At 34.0% G+C, this 16890-nt stretch overlaps 1 protein-coding gene across 1 annotated transcript; it reads left to right on the top strand.

Annotated features, from left to right (window-relative positions):
* The first annotated feature begins 5141 nt into the window (after positions 1-5141).
* LOC148583475 (uncharacterized) lies at positions 5142-5729 on the top strand. Its single transcript, XM_088511431.1, has one exon. The coding sequence runs from the start codon at positions 5142-5144 to the stop codon at positions 5727-5729; it is 588 nt and encodes a 195-aa protein (XP_088367557.1).
* The last annotated feature ends 11161 nt before the right edge of the window (positions 5730-16890 follow it).

Raw genomic sequence — 16890 nt, 5'->3', positions numbered from 1 at the left:
AGAATATATGGTGGACCACTCTAAATTAAGGGATAGGATTATACTAAATTGAGAGATTGAATTAGTGAATTACCCTAAAATAAAGGGTTTGTTGAGGATTTGAATGAAAAAAAAAAAAAAAAAATTGAATGACTTGTAAGGACTATTAATAGAGCTTCTTTGTATACAATAATTATAATAAGAGCAAGATGTAGTTTTCTTGGACTTTATCTTAATAGTGGATGTATCATGTAGGTATCGAATTTCACTATTCTTTTTACATTTCCATAGCACTATGAATATTTACGCACCATCCGTGTGGATGAAGTTTATGAAGGAACCGAAACAAAGGAGAAAATAAATAAAGAGAGAATGAATAATATTATGAACGAATAAGATTATTTGTCTGGTAATTAAGTGAAAAAACATAAGATTATGTTTCTTTCTTTTACTTATTTGGATGTTTAAGTCTTTAAGAGGTAGTTCAATCGGTTGTGAATCATGTTTTATGAAGCGAATATCACTAGTTTAAATTCTTCTCCCTCTTTTTTGGGATAGACATGTAAAAAAAAAAAGAAAAAAAAAAGAATGATTTATTATATCTCTTATTGTTTGTGTTTTTCATTAATTAAGATAACAAAAAGATATTTCACTTATTTAATTAACGGAAGAAATAATTTTACCCACCATCTCTTTATTCTTGCTTAAAAACAATAATAAAAGCCAAAAAGGATGGAGTAAAGACAAACCAGAAACAGTCGAAAGGATCAAAGTTCCGGCCCTTTAAGAAAACTGAGAAATTGGTTAATGGTTAACGGGGCCACTCCCCCCCGCCCCCCAATAAGATAGGAACAGAATCCTTCCGTTCATTATGAACAGGAGAATATTCAATTTTTGGCTAAAATTTTATCTTAGAAATTTTATGGCTACAAATATGACACATATCCCACTAATAAAAATAATAATAAAATATTATTTAAATTAATAAAAATTTAAGAAAAAAAAAAAAAAGAAGAAGGAGGTGGCTGGCCACCATAGGAGGTGGCCGGCCACCCCCATTTTGGGTAGGGGTTGGCTTGAGCCACCCCCAATGGCTGGCTAGAGGGTGGCCGAACCACCCCCAAGAGCCTTGGGGGTGGCTCGGCCACCCCAGACAGGCCGGTCTAGGGTGGCCGAAGCCACCCCTTGCCCCAAAGGGGGTGGCCAAGCCACCCCCAAGGCTCTTGGGGGTGGTTCGGCCACCCCATTTTTGCAAGATGGGGGTGGCCGAACCACCCCCATAGCCAGGCCGGCCATTGGAATGGGGGTGGCTTCTTTTCTTTTCTTTTTTTTTTTCTCTTAATTTTTTTATTAATTTTTTTTTTTAATTTAAAATAATATTTTATTATTATTTTTATTAGTGGGATATGTGTCTCATTTGTGGCCATAGGATTTCTGAGAAGAAATTCTAGCCATGAACTGGATATTTTCCAGTCCATAATGGACTGGAAAGGATCCCTGTTCCCATAAGATAGTGGGTTTAGAGGTTTAGAGTTAATGTGGGTTAAAATTTTGTCGGCCAAATTCGGCACAATTTTGTTGCACTACTCACGGATGCTTTCCATTTCAAATTTGTTTCATTTCTCTCGTTAAGACTCTATTTGGATTATATAATGGGTATTTTATTAAGAAAATGAATATTACTGAGAATAGAAGAGGTTAAAATGGAATAATTATTCTAATTATTTAGTTTAGTAATAATACACATGGTTTTAATTAGAATTGAATAAAAATTACTAAAAACCCCACATTATTTTATTTTATTTTTTCAATTCATATTAGAAAAAAAAAAAAAAAATTAAAAACCTAAAAAATAGTGGGCTGCCAACCACCCCAATGGGTGGTCGGCCACCCACAGAACCGGCCGAGAGTGGTGCGACCACCCTCGGAGCGCCTCATAATGGATCCACGAGGTGTTTCGGGGGTGGTCACACCATGCAACCACCCCCGAAAATCAACAGGGGTGGCTGCGACTACCTTGGAGGAGCTCCAGGGGTAGATCTGGGGTGGCTACGGCCACCTCCGATGAGCATCAGGGGTGGTCGTAGCCAACCCGAGATGCCACGCGGGTGGTGCAACAACCCCCGCCTCTTTAATTTTCATATTTTTTTTTCGTTTAAAATAAAATAAAAAATTATAGGGTTTTTTTTTGAAAAATCTATTCCATTCTATAAGGAATAACTATTCCTCTAAAAAATGAGAAGAATAGTTATTCCTGTGTGTATGAGATTAGTCATTCTCATGGGTATAATTATTTTCAAGAACAGACCCATACCAAAAAAAAGAATGACTATTTCATAGGAATCGTCATTCCATTCCAAGGGTCTATTCCGCAAACCAAATAAGTCAAGCACAATTTTCAAGTTTTAATGCACTACTATCATTAAAACTTTTAGACTACACTACCCTTCAAAATGTACTAAATGAGAGTCGAGCACAATTCTTAGATTTTATGTAAATTTGAGACATTCATTACATTTAATGGTCTAAATCAATATAGAGGTTTGTGTGTTATGGAGGTAAGTGGGTTTGACATGTTGAAAAATAAAATTACTTGTCTTAAGATTTTTATTGATGCCTTGGTAGAGCTGATTCAGGTTATGGCTCAGTTGGACTTAAATAAGCGCATGCAGTTCTTACCGTTTAGGTTCCTCCTGTGCAGCTTCCAGCGGGTAAGTACTACTATGGTCTTGCCCAAATAGGATAGTCACAATTAATTTTCCTACCCTACCATTTTTTAATTAGAAAAAAAAATGTACATTTATTTAGATTGTTACATATAATGAATGACTCAGATTTTTAAATTTGAGGATCGCATATTTTAAATCTTAATCGTGATTTTGTTGCTCTTCTGAGTTCTGATGTTTGACCGGCAAGTAGGGCTGAGCGTCAGTCGGTAATGTCGGTTTCGGTAGAAAAATTTTATTTTTGCCTTTCGAACAGATAATGTCAGTAAAGTCGGTTATTTCATTGACTTATTTCGCCAAATTTTATTTTATTTCGCATTTTGAACCGAATGACGGTCGGTAAAGTCGGTGTCGATAATGTTAGTATGTGCAAAAGTGGCAAATTTGTCGGTAAAGTCGGTTCGGTTAAAAAACTTCTTCCGCCTACTGAACCGAAAAATTCAGAATAAAAAAATCGTACTACCTACTGATTGTCATCTAGTCAATAAATATTGGTATTGATTGAAATCAGTCGAAAATCGGTTAGAAGTCAATTAGTCGATAATTTGCTCAGTCCTACCGGCAAGAGTCATGTTACATGATCGGTATTGGTCTTCATCTTTTTCAACATTCAACACTTCTTTGATTGCACCCATCATTTCATGTACTATTGCTCAACGGAAGAGCTGTAGCCCCAAACGCATCACAATAATCTCAAAGAATCATTTACCGGCAAGAGTCATGTCACATGATCGATATGGGTCTTCATCTTTTTCAACATTCAACACTTCTTTGATTGCACCCATCATTTCATGTACTATTTTCTCTATTTGCTCCACGGAAGAGCTGTAGCTCCAAACGCATCACATTTAGATTTAAAGAATCATTTCGAAAGTCTTTGTAATTTAAAAAAAAAGTAAGATTTAACTGTGTAATTTGAAAATATATTTTTAAAAAACCAAATTAAATGTTTAATAAAATCGCAAATTAACTTTTAAAATCACAATTTAATCTTAAAAATTGTGCATTTAAAAAAAAAAAAAAAAATTTACGTGCAATTTGAAAATAAAGATTTTTTGCATTTTAAATCGTAATTTTTTAAAAATTTCACTTTTTATTTATAAAATTACAATCCTAAATGGTCCAATACCCATGGGTGATGGGCAACTTGGTACTAATACTTTTTCTGTAACCGGATAATTTAAAATAGGTTCTTAGAATCTTTTATAAACAATAATCACTTCTTATATTGATAACGATTTTAAAATGTGCTATTTTTAAAAATACAGTTAAACTTTTAGCAAAATTGCGGGTTGACTTTTAAAATCACAGTTTAACCTTTAAAATTGTGTGTTTTTAAGAAAACACGATTGAAAAATGCAGATTTTATGTGTTTTCAAATCACAATTTTTTAAAATGCAATCCCAAACAATTCATTTTCTACGATTTTGTTTAAAATTGCACATTTTGTCTATGAAATCATAATCTTAAACACACCCTTACATATTTAAATTAATGATTTATCTAATCTTAAAATTATGATATTAAAATTTATTCTAAATTAATCTTAAAATAAGATCTAACCCTTAATTAATATATATATATATATTGTTTTCTAATGGATAAGAGGAAAATGGTTATAAGGAGGAGTCTTTTCTACTCTTGATTCGAATGGAGAGAGAATGAGAGATCTATTGGAAATGCTTCCGAACACATGGTAGAGAAGTGATGACCCACTTAGCTAAAGCATGTGCTCAGAAATTAGCACATCAAGAAATTTGCAAAGCATTCCAACTTTGAAAGAAGATAGCACTGAGCTAATTAATATCCACGTAAGATGAGGAAAACATCAGAAAAACACAAAGAAGAACTGTCGCATTTCTGTATCATAAATAATACTAGCAAAGTTCCAATCCCAATTAGAATTCTACTTTACTACAAATTATGATTCCCTCTTAACTTAATCCGTAACATTGCTTTCACAATGTCACGTTATAATCTAAATTAGGGTTTTGGTTTGTGTCTTGTTTCTCTGTATATAAAATATAAATTAGGGTGTCACACGTTCTCAATTATTGATGTAACACTCTTAAGACTAATACCCTTTGTTGCTGTCACAACATTTTTCTTTGGAAGGCTTGTCACAACATTTTGCCAACAATCGAAAAACTCTACCAACGAAAAATTGCTGCCAACCCACTTTGTCCCCTATGTGAAAGAGACATAGAAACCCCGGGACACATTCTCTGGAGCTGTCCCTCGGCCCAAGATGTGTGGATGGAGTGCAGTCGAAAGCTCCAGAAGTTTCCCAGTAATGGAGAGGAGTTCACCACCATCTTCAAGTCCTTTTTGTCAAAGTAAGATGAGGATGAAGTACGGCTGTGTGCTGTTATAGCAAGACTAATTTGGTTCCGTAGGAACACAGTGGTCCATGGGGGAGACTTAGAGCATCCCAAAATGGTGGTAAAACAAGCACGGGAGCAAATCGATAGCTTTGAAGCAGCAATGGCCACCAGACACATCGGAAGAGGAAGCCCGACGGAAAGGGAACCCAAATGGAGCAAACCACCTGAAGGTTTTCTGAAAATTAATTGGGATGCATCTTTGGATACCCAACACAGAAAAATGGGTTTCGGGGCAGTAGCTCGAGACAATTTGGGACAGGTCGTGGCAGTTCTCTGTGACTCAAGACCGTTCCTCACTGATCCAGAAGGGGCTGAATCTTTAGCTGTGTTGAGCGCAGTTGATTTGTGTCTTCACCTGGGGCTGGAACGTGTTTACCTGGAGGGAGATGCCAAATTGGTAGTCCAGGCTCTGCAACAAGAGGACAACCGAGGTGGAAAATACGGGCATGTGATTCAGGAAGCAGCTGAGTCTTTGAGTGGGCTGCACGAATGGAGGGCCCAACATGTTTCACGACAAGTCAATGTAGTGGCACACTGCCTAGCAAGATTTGCTTTGTCTTTCACGGAGAAGAAAATTTGGTTAGGGAGTTTTCCTTTATGTATTAGAGATAATGTATTGACAGATCAAGCGCTTATATGAAATAAAACAAGAAGTTGTTTTTCAAAAAAAAAAAAAAAAAGACTAATACCCTTTTTAGTAAAAACCAAAATCACTTATCCGTTAAATTAGATTGCTTGTTCCAACTATCATGTTCATATACTCCCAAAAAAAAAAAAAAAAAAAAATTCTTGGTCATGAAACCTCAATATGATCATTAGAAAATTAGAAAGAAAAGAACCTCAATAGGATCGATGGTCTTGGGAGATGGCTAGCGTACATTAGAGTATTTTTATGCATGCGTAACTATCATTACTAAATTTTGTAAATGTTTGCTTGCACAAGTTGCTCATTAAATTACGGAAATCTCCAAATATTACTATTATATGAAGTTTACCTCAAACTTCAAAGGAAGAAAACTTACTTAAGCCAAAAAAATAAATAAATAAAAAAAATAAAAAATAAAAAAATTCCATGCTTGGTTAGTGTAAACCACCTTAGTTTTTATTGATGCTCTAGTGAAGCTATTTCAGGCTATGACTCAGTCAGACTTGAAGGAGTACTTGTAGTTTTCACCATCTAGGCCCCCATGCCCAATGAATAAGTACTATTATGATTACGCTAACGTAAAATAGTCACAATTTATCTCACTCGCTTGCCATTTTAATTAGAAAAATGTGGCTTTTTACGTTTATCCATTTTTTAAAACCAAAAAAAAAAAAAAAAAAACTGTATGCGAGGTTGCTTATGTTCAATGGGGCTTGACTGGAGAGACCATAGTAGTAGAGAAGTTGCTGAAGTGCAATTGGATTTTATTGGTTGAGTCCAACAGAGGATATGTATACTCATGGCCCATGGACCATGTTTTAGTTTACATATTTGGGCTACTTTCACCAAATATGATTCCTCGCGTCTTTGTAAAGGACTGGGCCTAGCCGCCCAGGCCTATCCAGTTTCAATCTTTCAACAAAAAAAAAATAAAAAAAATCAGATTTAGCAACCTGTTTTGATTCTGACCAAAAGGTAAGCAAGATTTGAATGAGACACATCCCAATCCCATGCTATCCTTTTAACTCTAAAATCAAAACTTGAGAATTAACATGACATCACATAGAGTTGGTTTTATCCAAAGAAGGAAGGCTTATAAGAAAATCTTGGATAAAAGATTCCTAGATTATAAAATTATGTGAATTCAAGCCTTCCTTTTTTTTTTTTTTTTTTTTCATTGAACAACTTAAAAAATGTTACATGTTACAAAAAGGTGGTATGTTACCAATATGAATTGAGTATGTTTTTATCATGTTCTTTGCACTTTATGTTGTAGAAAAGCTTTAAGTCAAAATTTGTCTTTTGATTTTTTTAAGAATAAGTGTATCTTCAAAAATAAAGAAAAAAAATATATTTTTTTTGATGAATAAAAATTTCATTAAAAATCAAAGCTCAAAACAGAGCAACTTCTTAGCACAATTACAACTCCTTACAAAGCAAAATAGGAGAAAATAAACCTACAAGCCAACATTACAGATAATAGTAGTAGGTAAGTTCCACAAAGAACACAACAAAAGATTCTCCTTAGCTAGTTCTAGGAAAACCTCTTTTCCCAGCAAGTCTAGTCGTCTAGCCCTGACTTCCTAGAAAACCTATTTCAACAACTGCTCTTCAGTTCTTGGAACACCATCATGTCTAACTTATTTCTAGTACGCCAAAGGTTATAAACTACAGAACTAAGAACCTTCCGACAAATCAAGCACTTAAGAGATTTTTTTCCCCAACTATTACAATCTAACTGCACAAGATCATCCTAGATCACAGGAGGCATATCAATTCTGCAATGAACAATGTAATATTTCCAAATTCTCGAACTAAAGCTGCATCCAAAGAAAATATGATCACGAGTTTCCAGTTGGCTATGGTAGAAACAACATTGAACCTCACCCTTATAACCTCATTTGAGTAACCTCTCACCTCTAAGAAGCCTATCTTTCATAGCAAGCCACAAGATAAAGGCTTGCTTAGGAATAACAAGAGGAAACTAGACCATCTTCCTCCAAATAATGTCTGCATTCTTCTTTTTAAAGGCTTCCCAAGTCTTTGAACTAACATAGACACTCTTCTTAGAAACAGTCCAAACTAGTTTATCACATTGACCCAGGCAAACTTTAGAGAGCCTAGCTTGAATATCAACTAGAGCTTCTGATCTTGCTGGTCTCCAAAACCAATCTCCATTGCAAATGACAGAAGACAGTTTGGCTTCAATATTACTTTGAGCATCATAGACAATCCTAAAGCTATATTGCTCAATCAAAACTCTTGCAGGATGCTACAAATCCAACCACATATTGATGTTATCCACATTCCCAATCTCAAACTTTAAGAACCTTTTGGCAATATCTCTCTATTTCAAAATTTTCCTCTAACTCCAAGAACAATTCTGAGGAATGTCTACACTCCAAAAACTCTTCAAAAAAGAATATTTTAAGAGAAAAATTCTTTTTGGGTGTTTCGATAACATGCCACATTTTTTCATTCGGTGCAAAAAATGACATAAATTTGAGTAATTATTGGGAATCTTGATCCGAAAATCTTAGTGCAGTCAAATGGTTGGATCAAAGTCTTGCATGCTAACGACATAAAGCAAATATGCTAATTGTATAGTCATATACGGTACAGCAGAATGGTTAAGAAGCACATGGTGTTGATTAGAACTCGTACATATATAACTAAAAGAAACGTTAATTCAAGGCCCAACCATTTTGTTTTCTTCTTCAAGGAGACCCTACTCAAAGCCTTAAATTAAAAGCAATTAACAGAAAGAAACGTTATTGCTTAGAACACTACAATAATACTTTAATTATTTAATTAATTATTATATGAACCTACGACTTATCTTGCCAAGTAATTGATAGAGAACATTTGTACTCGATCGTGAGAATTGAGACTATTAAACATGCGGGTGTCAATTCGTGTTTGCGTGTCGAGTTTGAGTGGTGTTGAGGCATGCGTATAAGATTATAATCATTTTTTTTTTTAAATGGTCATTATTATGAAGAAAAAGACTTTTTAAATTTTTTTTTTTTTTAAAAAAAAATCAAATAAAAAAAGGACCACATATGATATTATTACTTCAGAATTTTTTTAAAATTATTATTTTTTTTTGGTTTTTTTTTTAAATGATCACATAAAAGAAAAGTTTTGTCAAAGTTGTATCTCTGTCATTTCTATTTGATTAAACGGGTCAAATCTCTCCATCTTAATCCTCTAATTTTGTATTAAGTTTGTGTCGTGCTCGTAAGTCATGTTAAAAATTGTTAGCCATTATGACACATGTCAGATTCAAATAGTGTTAAAGTATAAGTATAAAATTATATAAATCAACCTTAATCTGACCTATTTAATAAACAAGTTACAATTCAAGACCACCCAACGGATCTCCAAATTTTCTCCATCGATCTCAATACCTTATCATTTCATCCTATCCATTAATGAGGTAATCTTACAATTTGTCTATAAATTACTATGCAAGTGAACAATACTAGTTTGGGAAAATATACAATAAATCGATCTCTAAGATCTCACACACCTAAATTTGTCCCTTATTTGTTAGAATAATCGAATAAAAGTGTCGAAGATAACGACATTGCGGCCACTTTTCTACCAAAGCATTTTATAATTGTAATTGACAAGACAAGTACATGGTAATTTTCTATGTCTTTTACAACCTCGAAAGCTGCCCGGTTTGATAAATCTTTCTTTTGTTGTGAGAGAAACTGCGATGAAACGGTCGTTTCAATAGAAACAGTAAAATTCTGATTGTGCATGTTGAAAGAAAGTAAATAAAAATGTACCATGATAATTAAGTAATTAATTATTGGTGAGTGTTAATCTTTCTATTTCTTATGGAGGTAGGTGTTAATGGCTTCTATTTTATGGTCAGGCAGTGTCATGTCACACCCAGTCACCGCCGTCCCTCCCCACCCTTCACCATTTTTTAATTTTTTTTGGAATCGAAGGAAAGAGGCCTTATTTATTATTATTATTATTATTTTGGGTATGTACGAACTTGCACAAATAAATAATAAGGTGAGATGGAGATATTCACACGTATGTTGAGCCATTAAAAGGTTATGCACAAAAGGACTAGATGTTGATTATGTGACATGATTAATTGTTTTTCGTACATGGAAAAAGTGACTGTATTTAAGAAAAGAGAAAGAGTAATGCTAAATCTCCTATTGGTCTTCAACTTTTTTTTTTTTTTTTTTTTTTTTTTTTTTTTTTTTAAAAAAAAAACTTGCTAACATGTGTTACTATATTATCGGAGTCATGTCAACCATTAAAAATATTTAAGAAAAAAAATACAAAATCAGTTTTTGTGATCTACTTAATTTGTAATAATATTAAAATGTTATGAGAACTTATTGGGGGTATGCATAAATTAAAAATTACTCTCAATCGTCAAATTCTATTAGTGTGCCATGTTAAAACCAAAAAAATCAAGACACATGATCTCTCATAATAAAATGTAAAAAATATATAAAATATAAAAACTATAAATATATAAAATAGATAAAAAAAAAAAAAGAAAAAAAAAGTGGGGCTTGGAAAGGAGTGGTCGAGCCACCCACATGTAGGTGGTTAGCAGTGCTGTTCTATTTATTTATTTTTTTTTATTTTTAATTAAAAGGATGGGAAATGGCGATCAGTGTAGTTTCCCCCTTTGGGCGTAACAATCGGGATTCCCATCTGCTATGGAATGTCCGGTTTGAGCCATAGTTACTACTTGGGAAGGCGAGCCCGTCACCACAACCCCATCAAAGTGTGAGCCGGTAGAGCCCCTTCATAGTAGTATCTGGTTCACGCATCTACTACCGCAAGCGGATTTGAACACGTGACCACTAGGATGAAATAATGTCGTTTTGGAAGGGGTTGGGGACGCCTCTTTCCTTCCCTTAGGGCCTTACTGGTCAAAACGACGTAGTTTTGACCAGTCTAGGAGTCTTCTTCTTCCTCCTTACCCGAAGCAAATTAAAAAACTGAGAAAAAAATGAAGAAAAATCTAAATTTCTTGTCCTTCAACCCGTTAAGATTCTCCTTTTTCCAATGTTCGCGAAATCGCCCTCTTTATTGGGGATAACTCTCCAATACCTTCAAAGTTCGTAGAAGGAGAATCCTCTCTTTTATTGGTAAGAAAATTTTTTGAAGAAAATTTTCTCGTTTCCTTTAATGGAGAACAAAGATAAATTTTCCAGTATTTTTCTTCCAACAAATAGCGTCTCTTCAAAGCTTTAACATTCCTGATATATTTCAAACCACCCGCAATAATGACAAGAGATTTTTCTTTTGGTTTGACAATTGACCGATGAAGATTGAAAAAAGCCACCGTTGAAGCCAATGCCAAAACTTGCCTGTTGATGATTTGATAGATCTTTGTAAGAATGTTTTGTGAATTTTCATTTTTTTTTTCCTCTGTCTTCTTCTATGAACAGCTTGGGTATGATACCACCGGTGAAATATGATAGAATGATCGAGTGATGGAAGGATTGTTCCTCTAGGGTGGTGTTAGAATATCTTTGATACCAATGTTAAATATGCTTTGATACTATGGTAGAATAATGAAGAGATATAGAAGAGCGAAAGAATAATAGGGAGAGCAAAAACACATAATGGACTACATTATATTGATATATTGATTGATGATATTGAATAGAGAGATCACTATTTATGAAGAGGCAATTAAGTAACCTAATAGACTAAGAAAATGTAAATTTAGTAGATTAAGAAAATGTAAACTTAGTAGACTAATAATACTTAAGAAAGTAAATAACCCTAACATAATATTCTTAACCGGTAGAAATTCCATGGAAGACAAAAAGAGAGACAAAATCAGAGAAAAAACAATTAATATCAAATGTTTTGATTCCCACTTTATTTATAAAATGCAGTGTAATTCTTATTTCTATTCATGAAAGTTATTATTTTTCACAGAGATAATTTGGTGTGGGATGACCACACTTATTATAGTGTGAAATCATCCATACATCACCAATTTATACTCGTAGGATTTGAGACTATTAAAGATGCATGTGCCAAAATGGCATTTAAAATAAATTCCCAGTTGCACCTGCACCTAAATTTGTCCAATATTTGTTTGAATAATGGAATAAGTTTGGAATTAGATAATGACATTACCGACACTTATCTACCAAAGCATTTTATAATAATGGTTGATAAGACAAGTACATGATAAATTATGTATATCTTTTGTACCCTCAAAAGCTGCCCTGATTGATCATAATCTTTCTTTGTTACTAGAGAAGCTGCGAAGAAATTAACTGTCATTTTAAGAAGGTAATTAAATAAAAATGCACCATGATAAGTAATTATTGGTCGGTGTTAATCCTTCTCTTTCTTATATATAGGGGTAGGTGTTGATGGCTTCTATTAATTTTATGGTCAGGCAGATTCATATATGTCACAACCAGTCTCCCCCGGCGTGCATACCCACTGGCCCCTTCCTTTTATTTTATTTTTTATTTATTATTATTATTATTATTATATTTATTTTTTTTATTTTTTTTTTAACTTTTTGGAATTGAAGGAAAGATGCCTTATTTTATTTTTTTTCAGAAAAAGAAATTAATAAGGTGAGATGGAGATATTTTTAAGTACAATCTTCAAGACAATCTTAATTACTAGCTGGTAATACAAATTAACGAGACTCTCGGTTCTATTAAGTATTCACATACCAATGTCTTTGCATATTTGTATTGAATTAGGGGCACTTCAGTTTAATTTAGATGACTTGACTCATTTTCTAAATCAATCGAGAAAAAAAAAATTATAATCAAAAGATTTTTCTCATTTTTCATTAATATCACTTGGGAAAAAATATTGAGAAAAAGTTATGGATGTAGCATCTCCACTCTTTTTTTTTTTGTTGGATAAGTAAAGATTTATTGAAAACATTTCAGAACAAAAAAGAACCATGAACAACCTCTCAAAAAAAAAAAAAGGAAGCCAAAAGCCATATATAGGAGCCTACACAAATAAGGAACATGATCCTTTCCAAATCATTTGAACCGGATAATATATAGTTTAGGGTTTAGGAACAAGAGGTGAAAAGCCAAAGGACTCTAAACCCTAAACCCAAATAAGTGCTAACAAGAGGTGAAAATGATGAGTCAGCCATCAAGCGCTTCAATAAACGGTGCTATATGTCAAAATATCATCGAGGGTCAATTTGAAATGTCACACTTGAATTTTCCGGACCTAAAAAAATGCTGGTAGCAAAACCCCAACATTTTTTTTTGCCCAATTTGTTTTTTTAGTGAGAGGAACGCCAAAGTATACCTAATTGGGATCGATAAACCCAACCTTGTACACCACGATGCTTGCCCTTAATTTACACTTTCTGCTATGCCAACATGAAGAAACCTGGCAAAAAAGGAGGATTTGACCCAAATTTAGCCACAACACTATCAAGGTATAAGTGGGGATGGGGTGTTGATTTTTGTATTATATATTGCCTGCCTTCATAGACAAGGTCTTGAACTTGAAGTTGTTAAACCCGACAAATGAAGGTTAAGATGATAATCAACCGTCTTTATATATCTAATTAATCTCCTTTGACTAATTACGGAATTAATGCCTTCCACTCAAACATGCTTCATGGTCAAGCCCTGTGGGACACTTATTTCTTCATTACCTACCATTATGCCACGTCACAGAAGCACCGCTCTTTTTACGTACCTGCTTTGCTGCAGAAAACATGCGAGCTATTTTCATTTGTTTTATTTATTTATTTATTTTTTCTATTTTTTTTGTTTTTTTCCAGTTGATGGGGATTCGATTCCGTGTTTTAGTCATATACTTGGCTTTGTTTCTGTTCTGTTTTATTTGTTTTCTTTTCTCTCCCCCCTTTAAAATTTCTTTCAATATATGTATATATATATATGATCATATTAAAGCCTATGGAATCAACATTACGCTAACTGGGGAGGAAATTTAAAATCAATTGTAGAGTTTAATTTGTGTACAAAATTATAAAATTTGTTGGAAATGATCAAGACGTGCCTTCTCTTCTATCGGGTGCTCTTGAGTTGCAAGCTACAGAAAAGAAACAAGAGCTACAGTCCAGATAGAATGTTTAAGAGTCTCCTTTCAACTCACTAATAACTTATTGTTGCATCAAATGCGAGTGGGAGATCAAGACAAGTGCCACCAAACATAAAAATAAAAAAATGATACGTTGATTACTTAATTAATTCGATGGACCACAATAGCAAAAGCTTCCACTCACTAAACTGTTCAGCTTATTATTCCGTAAGGAATTTACATAATTAATGCACATTTGGGCCCAAACACCCAAATTTAATTTTTTTTTTATATATATATATATATATATATTGTTTATATCTTTTTTTTCAAATAAGCTCCATATGTTAATGATTATAAGAAAATTAAGATTGTCCACAGTTGCAGGGACAAGGGGCCCCGAGGTCCTTGGAATCCCAAAAATTCTTGAACATATATATATATGGACTTTTGTATAGCCAGAACCTTAAAACTTCTGGACTGGTCATCGATCTCCAAATTTTTCCGAAAAACTCTATATGGTGGACCGACACCCCAAAAGTAATTATATATATAGAATAAGCCTCACACAAGAAAATTATTGAAAAAAAAAAAAAAATATGAACTTTAAGTCTCAACCAAAAAACTCCTAGCTAGGCTGGCCTCTAAAATAAAAACACACACACAAAAAAAAAAAACCATTTGGTGGTTCTACCTCTCTCAATATATATGACCTATCAGATTAAATCACGTAAAGAAATGTTATACATACTTTTAAGTGCTCATTCCTTGATGTGGTAATAAAAATCACCATTAAATATTATATATACTTTCATCCAATTGTGAATTCTACTGCCATATAAAAGAGTAACTACTTGATAGTATCTATGTATAGCTGTCCTCAAATATATATGTATTATATAGTGTTTTCACTATAAGTTACCATTAAGACCCCTTTCTCTTCGATTCTTTGTGATTGAGTGCTTTCAAGCTTCAAGCTTTCTTTCTCTACTAGCAATAAATCCCAAATAATTCTTCTTATTCTTCTTCAAAAAGAACCATTCCTAATTTCCTTCTATTTTTGATACACATGCGTGCATCGCAAGTAACTATTTTTCCGTTAAATAGTAGTTTGAGAGACTCAAATGTTACTTTTTAAAGTTTGGTGACATAAGTATAAAAGTGAAGATAGTTAATTTGGAGGACGAAAGTGTATTAATTATTTTATGGGGCAATCAAACTGAGGCTTAAATATAAAGTTTAGGGTAGTAATTCATATATGATGCTTTTTTTTTTTTTTTTTTTGATCGAATTATCTCTTCATTGATATAACAATCAAATGGGGTAAAATATTCCGTACAATACAAAATATATAATTAGGAATCTTCACAACTCAAACATTATCTATGACATAAACAATAGTCTCTCGAGCTATTATAAGACAATATCTATGATGCTTTTTCATTAGATTCAAAATGTAATAATGCACCTAGCACATCATAGGCTTTATTTTATTAGTTCTCCTACTCCCAAGAAAAAGGAAAAATATCTTGGCTCTGCCGCTGAGTATTTGACATCTCTAGCACATTAGGCAAGGAGACCCCATCTCCCCGTATCTCTTCCTTTTATGTGCTGAAGCTCTCAATAGTCTGTTGACTCAAGCGTACAAAAGAGGTTTAATCATGGGGGTTCTGACGTCAAAGCGAGGCCCCAGGATTAATCATTTATTTTTCGCAAATGATAGTATTTTGTTTTGTCAGGCTGACACGTGTTGTTGGAGGCGATTGAGTTCTATGCTTATGACCTATGAAAGAGCATCAGGACAAAGACTGAATCGAGAAAAACCGGCAATTTTCTTCAGTCGAAATACCTCTTTGGAAATCAAGACGCAAATCCTAGAAGCCTCAGGAATCCCTGCCACGTAGAGATATGGTACTTATTTGGGATTACCCGCTTTGGTTGGAAAATCCCAAACATGGGCTTTCCAAAGTATCAAAAATAGAGTATGGAAACGGCTCAAAGACTGGAAGTTAAAGTTTTTATCTTAGGTGGGCAAGGAAATTCTGTTAAAGGCAGTCATTCAGGCTATACCTACTATAGTATGAGTGTCTTCTTATTACGGAAAGCTTTATCTACGGAGATTAATTCCCTTATGCAAAAGTTTTGGTGGGGTCATCAAGCAAATGAGTCTCAAATTCATTAGATGAGCTGGGAAAAACTGGGGATTTCGAAAAAGAAAGGGGGAATGGGCTTCCGGGACCTATATTGTTTCAACCAAGCTCTACTTGCAAAACAGTGTTGGATGTTATTAAAAAATGAAGATAGCTTTGTCTCAAGAATAATGAAAACTAAGTATTATCCGAGGAGCTTTGTTCTTGAGGCCAAGAGTGGGAATCGTCCATCTTATATATGCGTGGAAAAGTATACAACGGTTGTGTGGTTTACTCAAAGAAGGGTTGATATGGAGATTTGGGAATGGAAGAAGTGTTAAAATATGGGGTGAGAAGTGGCTTCCAAAACCGAACACTTATGCTATGCAATCCCATCCCCACACACTTGACCAAGAATCGGTGGTTAGTGGCCTCATTAATCCCGATACTCGATGGTGGAACCAGATTTTGCTCCAACAAAATTTCATACAAGAGGAGGTGAATTTAATTCAATCTATACCGATTGGGAGCACTTCTCAACGAGATGTGCAAATTTGGAGGGGAAGGAACTCGGGGATCTTCACGGTTAGGAGTGCCTATTACCTTGCAAAAGAGCTAGCTAGCCACAAGCTCCAAGGCAGAGAGTTCATATAGGAATAGGGACAGTCCTATTTGGCAGGGTATTTGGGGTTAAAAAATGGCAAATGCGAGCAAGAACTTCATGTGGCGAGCATGTCACGACCTTCTACTGACAAGAGACAATATAGTTCGGAAGAAAATAGATATTGATCCCATGTGCCCGATATGTGGACTAGAAGCTGAAACTACTTTCCATATTCTATGGGCATGTCCATCTTCGATGGATGTATGGAGTGGGGGGTCACGTTTATTCCAGAAATTCATCCAACTAGCCCCTAATTTTTTATTAGGAAAAACTTCATTTACTTTCCTCAAACTGTCATGACACTTTTACAATATAT

This window comes from Corylus avellana, chromosome 10 (assembly GCF_965113065.1).
Source record: "Corylus avellana chromosome 10, dhCorAvel1.hap1.2, whole genome shotgun sequence".
NCBI classification, from domain to species: Eukaryota; Viridiplantae; Streptophyta; class Magnoliopsida; order Fagales; family Betulaceae; genus Corylus; species Corylus avellana.
Note: the sequence above shows the minus strand (reverse complement) of the source record. Positions and strands in the feature narration are given on the sequence as shown.

Excerpts from the sequence above, each read along its gene's own strand:
- LOC148583475 (XM_088511431.1), top strand. The coding sequence starts at position 5,142 with ATGGTGGTAAAACAAGCACGGGAGCAAATCGATAGCTTTGAAGCAGCA.